Raw genomic sequence first — 12,718 nt, 5'->3', positions numbered from 1 at the left:
TTTGTTGGATGCCACCGATAGTTAATGGAATAAATGGAGATAAATTTTGAAAAGCACTCTCAGACTCTTTCCGAAACATTGTTGCAGTTTTTCTTATCTTGGTTTTTGTCTTCCTGCTGTCATTCCCCACAGATTTGTGAAAAATCGCCAATTACGATCTGAGTTACGATGTATGGTTGAACATATTTACTTAGATACTTATTTTCAAAAAACATTATTTATCAATTTTACAGTTTAGCCATATAGCAACAGTAGGTTCCGATCTCCAGGATCACATGAGAATTTTTCCAGAAGATTTGCTACCTTAGAAACAAAACGAAAATTTTGGACTGTTATTGCAATAATAATTCGAAAATTTAAATGCATGTCTTTTTGAGTAAAAAGGTGTTTATGGAATTCTTCCTTAAAAAGATATGCACCAGATACCAAGAAAAAACAGTACCTACATATGTATTGCGTTTTTTTATACATCAACGATTTTACTAATAAAGTTGTCATTTTAAACTGTTCGGAATACCAATATTTCATTAGTTTTTAATGGTATTTTGCAAATCATTCTCAATAAAAAACAATCATTTTCATCACTTGTAAAAAAAACTGGTTCTTTAAACTTATGATCTAGACAACATCTTGCCTCCAAAACTGTCAGTTTCCGTTATGTTTATTATAGTCAACAATAAAATAAAAAGTGAATATTTTATCAGATTGCTGTTTTATGACGTAGAAAAGTAAACAAACACCGTCAAATTCTTGGATAAGAACATTTTTTCCAATTTCCCTCTACGTCTCTCGTCTTTTCCACCATCTTACAAAGTAATATTTTCCCGAACCCGGATCCAACAATCAGATCCGTCCCTGACTTTCGCACATTCGTAGTGGTAGTTCGTAGTGTGGAAGACTACTGCTTGGGCGGGCAAGAATCGAGTTCATCGACCAATCTCTTGCAATGTCAAGGCTTTTTGATAGTGGTTGGAAGACAAACAGCATCAATGCAACCGACTCGCTATGCATGTATGGACTATTTACTCCTGCAACTTGTTCAACCTGTTCACGAGTACCTAATTGCTGATATTAACCTGCGTCGCGAAGAATCCTCAACTGCCGAAAATCCAAAAATGGTGCTACTCTGACCACCAATCGAGTAACTGTACTCAACTCACTTCAGAAGACAGGTGGCCCACGCACCTGTTTGACTAATCATTGCCAAATTTTCAATCTAAGTCAAACACTTAATGTGTGTTTCGTAATGAGTCAGCACTTTCCCAAAATTCAGAAATTCGTTGCTTAATGTTTTTTTAAACAAGAGCGTGATAAGACTGCTGACAAGAAAAAACGCATTTTTGCCGAAATAAGCATTTTTAAAGCTTTCACAGATTGAGGAAACGTTATAAATTCAAAGTTGGACACAGTGTTGCATTGTACTCATATTAGACGCATTCAATTTAAATTTAACAAACTATGCAGTAACAATACAAGACTGAATATTTATAACATGTGTGAATTCTGTATCTTGTAGAGGTCTTGAACACCTAAGAAGTCACCTCACGTTTCGTTACACATACGAATTTATTGTTAAAATGTCGCAAGGTGTTATACAAAGAGATTTTGAGACGGACTTTCATTGTTACGATTAGAATCGTGGCTTTGAATAACTGATAATGATTTTTTAACTGAATCCGAATGCATTTGAATAGATGTAGAAGCTTGAGGCATAGTAATTGAGTCATTTCATACTCAATAAACTCCATTAAATTGGAAACAAGAAAAAATAGTGTGCATAATGTTACCAGAAAATCGTTTCAGCCTTCAATGCGTATCGTACTGGATTGCATAGTCTGGTTGAAGACTAGACCTCCCAATAAAAATGTAACCAGTTTTATTTAGCGTGATTTACACCAAAGTACTTGACTAGTACCTGCCTTTCAGAGAAGTGAGTATTACAAGAGTTAATAAAAGAATATCACAGCGTGTTAAATATGAACCAGGTGTGTTTAAAGTAGATTGTTTTAAAAAGAGTAAGAAAAATGTAACTTATGAATAAAATTTTAAGTTGAAATGAAGGGGAGTAGTTTAATGGAGTGATTTATAAACTGGTTAAAAGATTTTAATTTAAATTTTCCGCTTGTTTGTAATGAAGGCGCTGGAGTCTGTTTTGCCGTGGTGTAAAAGAAAACGTTTATTCATCAAGTCTGGTTACTTTGTTTTTGTAACGACAAAGAACAGGGGCTATTGGCTACATCCTAAGAAAAATGCGCTCGCTCTGGTACAACCTTCATAAAACTTGAAAATCGCTGATTTTGATATCCATTTAGAGATGACAGCATTTTTATTATACCCCCTATATAAAAGTGCCCCGTTCTTGTCTTTAGTCATCAGTACTCCAACAACTACGAGAGATAAAAGACTTAAATAACTTCAGAATGCGACCGGTGAGTCTCCAACGCTCCCCCAAATTAAAAACAAATTTAACGTTTTTGTACAGGTACCGCTTCTCGCTTCATTTTTGCTTTTCGCTTTTGCCCGTTCTGCTTCGGTAGTGCCGATAGATTCTTCGTCGGTAAATGTGCAACACTCTGGTCAAGATTATTCGTACACCATTAACGAAAATCATGGAGTTGCCATCGATCCTCTGCCTCATCATCAAATCCCGGTTATCAAGATCGCACCTGGTGCCAATTTGATCAAGCATGAGCACATACCTATTAAGGATCAACAGATACAACCTCTGCAACCTCAAGTGAAGTCTGCACAAATTGCAGGGATGGCTTATTCGGCGCCTCTGGCAGTTGTTCCAACGTATACCTACCTACCTGCCCATCAGTACGCCATTCCGTATGCATACGGAATCAATTATCCTTATAATTTGATTGCGACTATTTAAACTGAGATTTGGTTAAGATGAGGAAATTTTGTACTTGACTTAGACACGGCTTTTGGGGGTTTATAGAACTTAGCACAGATGGATGTGGTAAAATTGGTGAAAAATAAAAATATTTGAGGTCTCATTGAGTTTTATTAAACAAGCACTAATAAATAAACAATTTGTTATTTCTTCAGAACAATTTTCCTTCAAAAAAAATTTTTTTTTCTTAAGAAAATGAGTACGCTCATACGTAACACGTACGTGTTAGTGCATTAAGTGAAGTTTAAAATTTTGATTTCACACATTTTAATTTAGTAATTAATTATTGGATTCTGAATAAGAAATATAACTGTCCATCAACAGTTAACTACTCTTATTAAAAAAAATACTGTTAAATACTTTAACAATCGTAAAATTTACAGTCTTGTTTACACTGCAATAAAGCTGTCTTTTATCACCGTAAATGAATCAGAATGTTTTGTTTTTGTACAAGTAATAAAAAAATTAATAAAATTCTACCGGCACGATTAAGTTAAGGTTATGTAGGCAACAAATAATACATTGCATAAAAGTGATTCTTTTATTATATACAAACATGTAAAAATTGTACAATTCATCTTAATTTTTATATATTTTTCATGCACATTTCAATATTTTTTTTTGATTTGTAATTTTTCACAAATCGTTTTTAGCTTGCTTTTAAACGTAAGATACATATGACTGGCCTGAAATCGCAAATACGTTAATAACACAATAACAGTTATAACATCTCAAAAATATATCCAAATTTGTTCTTTTCATTGCTTGGAGGCAGATACGAATGTACAACAACATTCTTATCAAGAGTGTATGACGAGGGGATTACGCCGTTGGTGATGTCAGGATAAGTGCGGGTTAACAGAGTGGGACTGCTTGTTGCCTTTGAGAAACTCTTTGTGAGCAGACCTCCACCTAACTGCGATTCACCTACTCCTGGAGCAACTTTCAATGATCCTCCGGTCGGAAGGAATCCAGTAGCGGATCCAGCCACAAAACTAAGATCGTGATTGCCTACCGAGTTTTTGTAAGAGAAACTACCTTGAACATTGCCGTTGGCATCAGAAACTTCATGTCTTTTATAATCGTCAGTGTCAACAGAAAAGCTGTAAGATGCGTCGTTGGGATTTTCATGGTCGATGCTGCTTCTGCTTAAAGGGGGAGCAAAGTTCTGTCCACTTTTCGATAAGATGCCATTTTTAGCAACGATGGGATCTACAAGACTACCACCTGTAGCCACAAATCCAGTATTGGCACCGGCCACATAACTCAAGTCATGAGTACCATCTGCGTTCTTGTACGAAAAACTTCCTCGAACATTGCCTTTAGCGTCTGAAGATTCTTGTCGTTTATATTCGTCAGTGTCAACTTTAAAACTGTAAGAAGAGTCGCCGGTGTCAGGTTGATCGTCTTCATTTCTATCCAAAATTCCTGTCTTGGGGACAACTGGTGCAACAGGATTTAAAGAAGAACTGGGAATAGCAGTTTTAGGAGCGGCTAAACTGCCTCCTGTTGGCAAAAATCCAGTTTTTGCCCCAGCAACATAACTTAAATCGTGGACTCCAGCCGAATTTTTATAAGAAAATTTACCTTGGATATTACCGGAAGCATCAGAGGTTTCGTGTCTCTGATAATCGTCAGTGTTTATGTTAAAGTTGTAAGAAGAATCTCCAGCATTTGTCTGGCTTCTTGAATATGTTGAAGGTTTTTCATAAGTTGGGGAAGACGAGACGGAATAAGCTGATTTAGGAATAGTACCTGACGGTTGATTGGTCGGAGAAAGGGAGCCACCTGTGGGTAGAAAGCCAGTCGAACTTCCAGCGATGTAACTCAAATCGTGATTTCCTGCTTCATTTTTAAACGAATAATAACCACGAACATTTCCTTCAGAATCGGCCTTTTCTTGGCGGGAGTGATCAGGAGCAGAGTATTCGAAGGCGTAAGAACCGTCACTAGAAGATGCAGGTCCTGAAGCTGAGTAAAAAGAAGGTACTAGGGGTGCTGACGGCTGGGAATAACTTAGACTATTCGGTTGTGCTAAATTTCCTCCAGTTACAACAAATCCAGTTTGAGCTCCTGCTACATAACTAAGATCATGTTGACCAGCCCCATTTTTGTACGAATATCTTCCTTGAACGTTGTTTCCTGCATCTGCAGTTTCTTGTCTTGCAGAATCGTCATTTGTATAAGCAAAAACATAAGAACCATCGGTATTTATTTCACTGACATGAGATTTTGCTGTTTCGGGAGTATATCTTTGACGGGTGGATGGATTAACTTGTAACGCATGATTACTTTTAAATCCGTTTGCTTCTGACAATGATCCCGAAGTCGCCACAAAACCAGTATTTTCTCCTGCTACGTAGGTAAGATCGTGAACTCCGTCTTTGTTACTGTAGGAGTAACGACCCTGAATATTACCCCTAGGATCTGAAGACTCTTGCCGTTTGTATGTGTCAGTATCAATGTTGAAACTATAAGAAGCATCCCCAATATTCTCGTCATTGTCCGAAGAGATTTGAGATCTAAACGATGAAGACAAGGGAAGTTGCACATCTGTTTGTTCTAGAAGAAGTTAAAAAGCTAAAAACAACGTTTAAACCACTTGAATTTATTACCTGAATACGGGAAAAGCTTTTCGTGTCCTTCAGGGACAAATCCTTGAACACCTGCGGTGTATTTTAAATCGACGTTTTGTCCTAACATATTTTTGTAGAAATAGTGTCCCGAGACTTGATTAGAAGGGTCTGCACTCTGTTTGGCAGCAGCACCGTCACCTGTATCATAACCGTACTTATAGCCCCCGTCTTCATTAAGAACAAGAAACTGAAAACGATGACCTGAAGGGATTTGCGGAAGGGCTTGCCAAGAGAAACTTTGGTTGCATGTTACGAGAAAAATTAAAATCTAAAAAATAAAAACTCTAGACCTAAGAAAATATAAATGAAAAATGTTTTTCGACTTACTGTTTGAAGCAGCATTGTGTAGGGTTTGTTCTACTGTGAGACACTGCTACTTTGTGTTATTGTAATCACTTTATATATCCCGAATTCTGAACAGTTGATCTACATACTGGGTCTGTGATTGGATCATCTGAAGATCTTCAAGGATTTTCAACTGCATGGCAGGAATAGTACAAGCCAAACTAGTCCGAAATTACACGGATTATGCCGCAAAAAATTGTATTATTTAAAATTTGAATGATAATTACCATGTTGATATTCTGAATACCCTTTTTAACGTGTTCTATTTTTAAAAAAATATATTGATATTAGCATAATGATGACAAATTGATTTTTCAGATCATACATTAGTGTATTAGTATTATGGACCTAAAAAATGGTAAAAGTTCTGATATATTCGTGGTAAGGTCTATACAAAATTAATATTTTTTGGTTTTGTACATATGAAAAATATATTGCGATTTGTTTATTTCAGTAATTAGACAGTCATTCTAGCTACCAGAAATGTAAATTAGATAAAGCTAGTAGGTGGTACATCTGTAAGACAAAAGAAAATAACCTTGATTAGAAAATGTCATCATTTCTATTGTTACTACAATAGTGTAAGATAAGTTCTTTTATTTTAACCTGAGTCATGTTGTCACCTACGCCGACTATTCATTTTTAAAAAGGTTTAGTTTTAGTTAGACCAATAAAGTAATAAAATAGCTTCTTGGAAGATTTCCTAAAGTCCAAATTATCTCATGGTCAACTGAGTGTCAATTGCAAGACATTTTTTATTTTACGCTGCTAAGGAAAAACTTAAATAATGCCTTAATTTTTTGTGATAATTTATTCTAATGACCGTACTTAGTTTGTAGACTCATTTTAAATGAATTGTTAGTACGTTAGATTCATGGTCATTGCGTAGTACAATAAAATTATATCATATCAAATTATAATATGGTTATTTTTACAGTTACTATAAAAATAAAAATAGATTTTATTTGCTACGATATTTGACATATTCAGATCAATTCCGTATAGCCTTGTCACCATCTTATGGGATGGGCATTATAATTTGGAAGCGAACCATCCTTGAGCTTCGAAATTAATTATCATACATTTTGTTCTCATGGTATAAATAACACAATGTTGTGAGATGCATGATTAATTATCTGCTTCAGTCTTATTGAAAAAAACTCACTCCAATTTTTAAAGAATGCACTTATTGATTGATAGAATTTATTAAAACGAATAAAAAAATAAAGAATTTCAAAATGGCGCATGAGGAATTTATTAGATTTTTAATACTAAATTTAAAAAATTGTTTGAAAATTTTCTCACGAAGTATCTCATCAAAAGTATATTTTTTACGTTTTATCTATTTTTTGAATAAAAAGATATTTGTTATTCGCAGAATATTTAATTTCCAAGTTACAACATACATTTTTAACCAAGTTGAATAGGTACCTATTGAAAAAAAAATGGTAATTTAAATAAGTCGCCAAATCAATTTAATTTTATAGTAACAACAACAAATAACAAAGTAATAAAAATAAACTTTAAGTTAATGCGTTTATTGTATAAAATCACGAGAAAATTGCACATATTTAAATATTTTGTTACAGTAGCAATTTTTTTTATTTGTCTAATAATAAAGACGTGGAACTGGAAATCAAATTTTATAAGGTCAGGTTATCAATAAATTGGATCAGATTTAGATAATTTGATTAGATTTTTTTGGTCCTTTAATGTAAATTAATAGTCGTAAATCTTGGATTTTGTAAATTTTGTCATTCACATTATATCTACATTTTTGTGTATTATATAATGGCGATAAAATTTTTATAAAAACGTCAATTTTAATGCATAACGAAATTCATATCGGACACTCCTAAATGTGGAGCGCGATATATTATGTTGCATTCTTTTGCGATTATTTACTTCACACGTTTTTACTTCTTTTCATATGGTGGTAACGGAAGTGATAGACAGTTGAACAGTAAAAAATATATTAATGAGTTTCTTTTAATATTCTACATAATGTAGAAATCACCACATCATTTTTATATTTAAAAATTTATTGAGAGCCGTAATGAGAAAAAGTAGATACAATATCTTTGGATGAGAAAATAAAGTACTTGTCTAAAGCTATATATTTTCGATGATTCAAATAATAATTTTTCCATGAAAATATATGATATGTAAAGAAATACATAACATTAATGTAGGTAACAAAATTAACATACTAAAGTATGTCACCAAATTATTAGTTATGACCTTAGCAAAATACAAAGAATCAAAGTTTGTGCTTTAAGAAATTTCCCACAGGTAAATTAAAGTTAAAGCAATTATTTTAAAAAATAACTTTATTAGTGATCAGATATAATATATTACAAAAATATAATTACTTAAATAAATTATTCATCAAATGTTGTCGTTTCTGTGGGAAAAAAAGTTGTAGTTGGTATTGTCGTCGCCGTAGTCGTTGTTACTATACTACTTTCTGTAACAGTACTATTGCTGATCAAATCACTGGCCGCCGAATTTAACTGTTCTGTCTTTATACTCATTTCTTCTTTGTACTGTTCACTCGGTGAAGGAACCTTAGACACCAAAGGCAATAAGTCAATCGACTGGACATGCGCTCGCACAGAAACTCCAGGAGGTACGGAGAAAACTCTGTCACCAACATTGGTTACAATCGTGCCTGCACATCGTTCGCAGCCTGGTAGACCTGTAGCACCAGAACCACCTTGAATCTGAATAACTGGAGGCCTACCACCGAATGGAGGTCGAGCATTTGATTCACTACCAAATAGCCCGTTCGACTCGTCATAGTCGTCTGTGAAAGATGATCCTCCTGGTGGTGGCCCACTGGAAGGACGAGAAGGTTTACCAGAAGAACTGCCACCAAGTCCTGGACGAGGAGCTTCAATACCGCCTCCGCTTACACCTCCGCCTCCGCTTCCGCTGCCGCTTCCGCCTCCACCTGCAAAATAACGTCACAACTGTTCTCTTTAGCTGCAAACAACCAACCATACCAGTTCCTAATCCAGATTCATCTACATTTGGTTTGTAACTTCCATCATCTTGGTTCACATCTCCAGGTGGTATGTACGAACCATCATCGCCAGTGTCACCAAAGTCTGGTTTATAAGAGCCATCGTCAACAGGCCTACCAGGACTAGGTCTTTGTGAACCATCACCTATTCCACCTCCTCCAATGGGTCTTGAAGGTCTCGAAGGTCTCGAAGGTTTTGGTGCTTTTGGAGGTTTTGATGGTTTGGGACTAGAACCTGCCGGACCAAATAATTCACCTTCAAAATCATCGTTGTCTGCGTCCTCATCTCCCCCATCTCCAAAGTCACCACCTGATGGAGGAGGTTTGAAAGCTCCTCCTGTCGTAGGCGGTCTACTAAAACTTCCTCCTGATGATGGCGGCCTGTTAAATCCTCCTCCTGATGGTGGTCTACTGAAGCTGTCATCACCACCACCTCCAACACTTCCAGCAGAAGGTTTATTATCTCCACCAAGACCTTCACTAGCACTACCACTAGTATCGCCACCAGGTTTACCCAAATCACTTTCAAAATCAGTTCCTCCTTCAAAAGATGGACCTTCATCTTTATCAGGTTTGGGACGTCCACCCACATTGTTGTTGATAGGTTTCACGAGACCACTTGCAGCTGTATCAAACACGTCGTCTTTGATGTAATCGTAAAAATCTGGTGGAATAATTTCTGGTCTACCAAATGGATAAACAGTGGGAAGATGAGGTCCTTTCACATTTTTCAAAACTCTGTAGCCAGTTTCTGGTCCAGCAATGTAATGAACTGAATGTTGCACACCTTTATCATCGAGATAAGTGTAAGACCCCCGAACATGACCTGACGCATCACTTGTTTCGGTTCGTCTTTGATCAGGACCGGCTGAGATAAATCTGAAATTGAAAATATAGATTGAAATTTGTGTTGTCCTCAGCTTTAAAATTCTCTTTGAAAAAAATTTATTGCATTAAAAATCTTTAAATAACCTGTAGCTTCCGTCAAGGCCCCTTTGTATAGAAGTTCTTCCTCTAGGAATTGGTTTTCCGCGTCCTCTGTAGAATAAGCGTCCATAATAAGCCCTCGGGTTAGAGTCTGGGAAAGGTGTCTTCACGTGAAATCCAGTGTTCTTTCCAGCAATAAACTCAACATTGTGAAGTTCACCTACGTCATCGAGGTAGTTGTATCTTCCAGTAACATCGCCGACTCTGTTTGCACTTTCTTGGCGATTGTAAGTTCTGGTTTTAAACTCGAAATTGTAACTTGGATCTTCAGAGGGGTCAAAGTATGGATCATCTCTTGATCCGACAGGTCTAGGACCATTTTGGTTTAAATCGTATTTCCTATGAATATTTTTACCGCGTGGCCTGTAACCTCTTGGACCAGCAGTATAAATAGTAGAATCTATACCGCCTGTCATAAACAACGTATTAATTTAAAAACATATTTATAAGAAGAACATGTACCTGTTCCAGGATTTCTACCGCCAAACTCTCCTCTTACTACATTATTTCTGTTGCCAGCAGCATGATGGTACGAATTTGGATTGTCGTATCCAAATTGAAAGGAACCATCTCTATGCAGGATGTTGTAATCGTCATCTGCAGCGTTTGTCGTCTTCAGTGTTGTTAAGATAAGAAGAAAGCACCATGAAGGCCACTGCACATAGAAATTAAAAATCAGATCCGTCTGTTACGTATTCTGGGGATTACCACTGATCATTTAATGTTACAGTTCTGAGTGCGCATTTCAATGTTATTTTTTCGGTTCCTGTATTTTTAAAGCGAATTAAGCTGCGTTTAAATGAATCAATAAAATTCTTGCCAACAAGTACAAATTTTTACGTTCGAATAAAATTTTGATAAATGAATATTGACATTAAAAAAAATGTTTGCCGTAAATCACGTAAAATTATAAATAAATTCTCAAACTCGATGCACTGCTTTCACATGAAGAAAAAATATAAGTATAAACGAGTAATCCATGGGAGAGAACACAACACCTAACCACTTAGATTACTCACATTTTTTAAATACATCTCAGTTAATAAAATCCGAAAAAATCCAAAACCACACTGAACACCAAAATCCATAAAGAACTTTATATAGTGGCTCATAAAATAGTGGGGCATCAACACTATTTTTTATTCAGCATTGTTTTTAATAAGACATATGCAAATGAACGGCCGTCTATTTTCTGTACATTTTTAGAATGAAACTAGACAAATGTTTGTCTGGACCATTGTAATCCGAGGGAATGCTTTCTACCATAAAGATCTTGCAGATGCCCTTGTAGATCGTTCCTTGGTCTGATGATTACAATTAAGTTGGGACCTCAGATTTTGTTAGTTAAATTGTCGACGATTTTTAAAAATGTTGCATTTTACATGATCACATGGTTAATTTGACCTGTTACGCGTTATAAAATGAATTAAATTTTTAGATAATACAACTTTTCACAAATGTCGTTTTATCTAGTGTCACATAATTTACATCACAACTTTGAATTTGTGTTGTTTGATGTTCAGTCTGTGGCGTAAAAAATTGCTGTGTAGTTACTTCGTAAAATTCGAAGAACAAGATTAGCGATAAATTGCACAATTAAAGTTAAAAGCCATTATTTTGAGATGCTATTAAGATACTTCTTTAAAATAATGCATTTAAATTTTGGCTGGAAATGTTAGTTACAATGATGCAAACACAACTTCGAAATCATTAATTTTATTTAACAAATTGTTAAAATCAAAATTTCGATAACAGAAACTTAATGACAGAAAAGCAGTGTAAACACATTTCAAGAAGACTTTTTTGGTGAATTGTTCTATACATCTAAGTACATATAATAAAAATCTATAAAAGCCTATATAAATGTACTTTTTGTTCTGGTGTGCATACGTACAAAATTTATTCACATTATTATTATTTTATACTTACTAATAAATAAAAAATCATTTTTTCTTTTCTTGAAAAACACATTTATTGTTCAAACACGGATAAAATTGTGTATTCTGTTTACTACGGTTCGTTTATTTTATAGCGGAGATGAACGTGTAAATGTACCATGTGATAAAAAGCAGCAAATCATTGTTGGTTTCATTTATTCAGTTTTAGTATTTTTCAAAAATTTCAGTAGATACTAATTACTGATTCAAATTAGTTTCTTGAACTGCTCAATTGCTTTAAATAGTCCCATTGTAAAAAAAGAATATTTCAGAATAATAATTTTCTTGATTTTATGAATCACGTGATTAACTGTTAAATATTCGATAACGATTTCCGAAAATAGATTATGTGTAGTTTCATTTGGCCTGAGTAACTAAAAGGGATGTTACTTTCGTTGTACCTATTAAATTATTGCAAAATTCAAATTCTCTTGCTTTTGGCACCTTTTTTTACGTTCGTGACGAAATCAAATTTTGAAAATGATACCTATTTTGTAAAATGCCAAAAAATTACAAAACAAACAAATCATTGAATTTTTAAGTGTTTTAATAACTCCATTGAGAAAAATGGACAAAATGTATCAGTAAGTGTCGAAGAGCTCTTGTAACCTTACTTTGTACAGTTACTTGCAAAAGAAAACGGAAAATGTCAGAATAAAATTGACATATTTTTACAATTTTTGCATAGTGTGAAAACTGTTTACGAGAGATAGATTGTCAAGTAGACAATTGCATAACTGACAAATGGACAAAACCAAATTTACATTAGGATAATTTTCATTTCCTGTTTTTTTTACAACCAACTGTACTGGGACCCTTAAAATATAATCGATCAGACTATTGATTTGTCAATATATTTGTCAGTGTCTATATAATATGTCATACC

At 34.6% G+C, this 12,718-nt stretch overlaps 1 protein-coding gene across 1 annotated transcript; it reads right to left on the bottom strand.

Moving 5' to 3' along the window:
• Positions 1-3,429: 3,429 nt before the first annotated feature.
• LOC138130261 (uncharacterized) lies at positions 3,430-11,037 on the bottom strand. The gene is made up of 7 exons (XM_069046691.1): positions 10,915-11,037; positions 10,358-10,550; positions 9,881-10,304; positions 8,889-9,787; positions 8,268-8,836; positions 5,518-5,806; positions 3,430-5,464 (listed from the first exon to the last, which is right to left on the bottom strand). The coding sequence occupies exons 1-7, from the start codon at positions 11,020-11,022 to the stop codon at positions 3,624-3,626; spliced, it is 4,323 nt and encodes a 1,440-aa protein (XP_068902792.1). The 5' UTR covers positions 11,023-11,037; the 3' UTR covers positions 3,430-3,623.
• Between the last annotated feature and the right edge of the window lie 1,681 nt (positions 11,038-12,718).

This window comes from Tenebrio molitor, chromosome 5 (genome assembly GCF_963966145.1).
Source record: "Tenebrio molitor chromosome 5, icTenMoli1.1, whole genome shotgun sequence".
Taxonomy (NCBI): Eukaryota; Metazoa; Arthropoda; class Insecta; order Coleoptera; family Tenebrionidae; genus Tenebrio; species Tenebrio molitor.
This window is presented reverse-complemented; position numbering and strand designations above follow the sequence as displayed.

Bases quoted from the DNA above. Each gene is read 5' to 3' on its own strand.
- LOC138130261 (XM_069046691.1), bottom strand. From the start codon at position 11,022: ATGCCCCACTATTTTATGAGCCACTATATAAAGTTCTTTATGGATTTT. The intron at 8,837-8,888 runs GTATGGTTGGTT...GTTATTTTGCAG, and splicing joins TGAATCTGGATTAGGAACTG to GTGGAGGCGGAAGCGGCAGC. The intron at 5,465-5,517 runs GTAATAAATTCA...AACTTCTTCTAG, and splicing joins AAAGCTTTTCCCGTATTCAG to AACAAACAGATGTGCAACTT.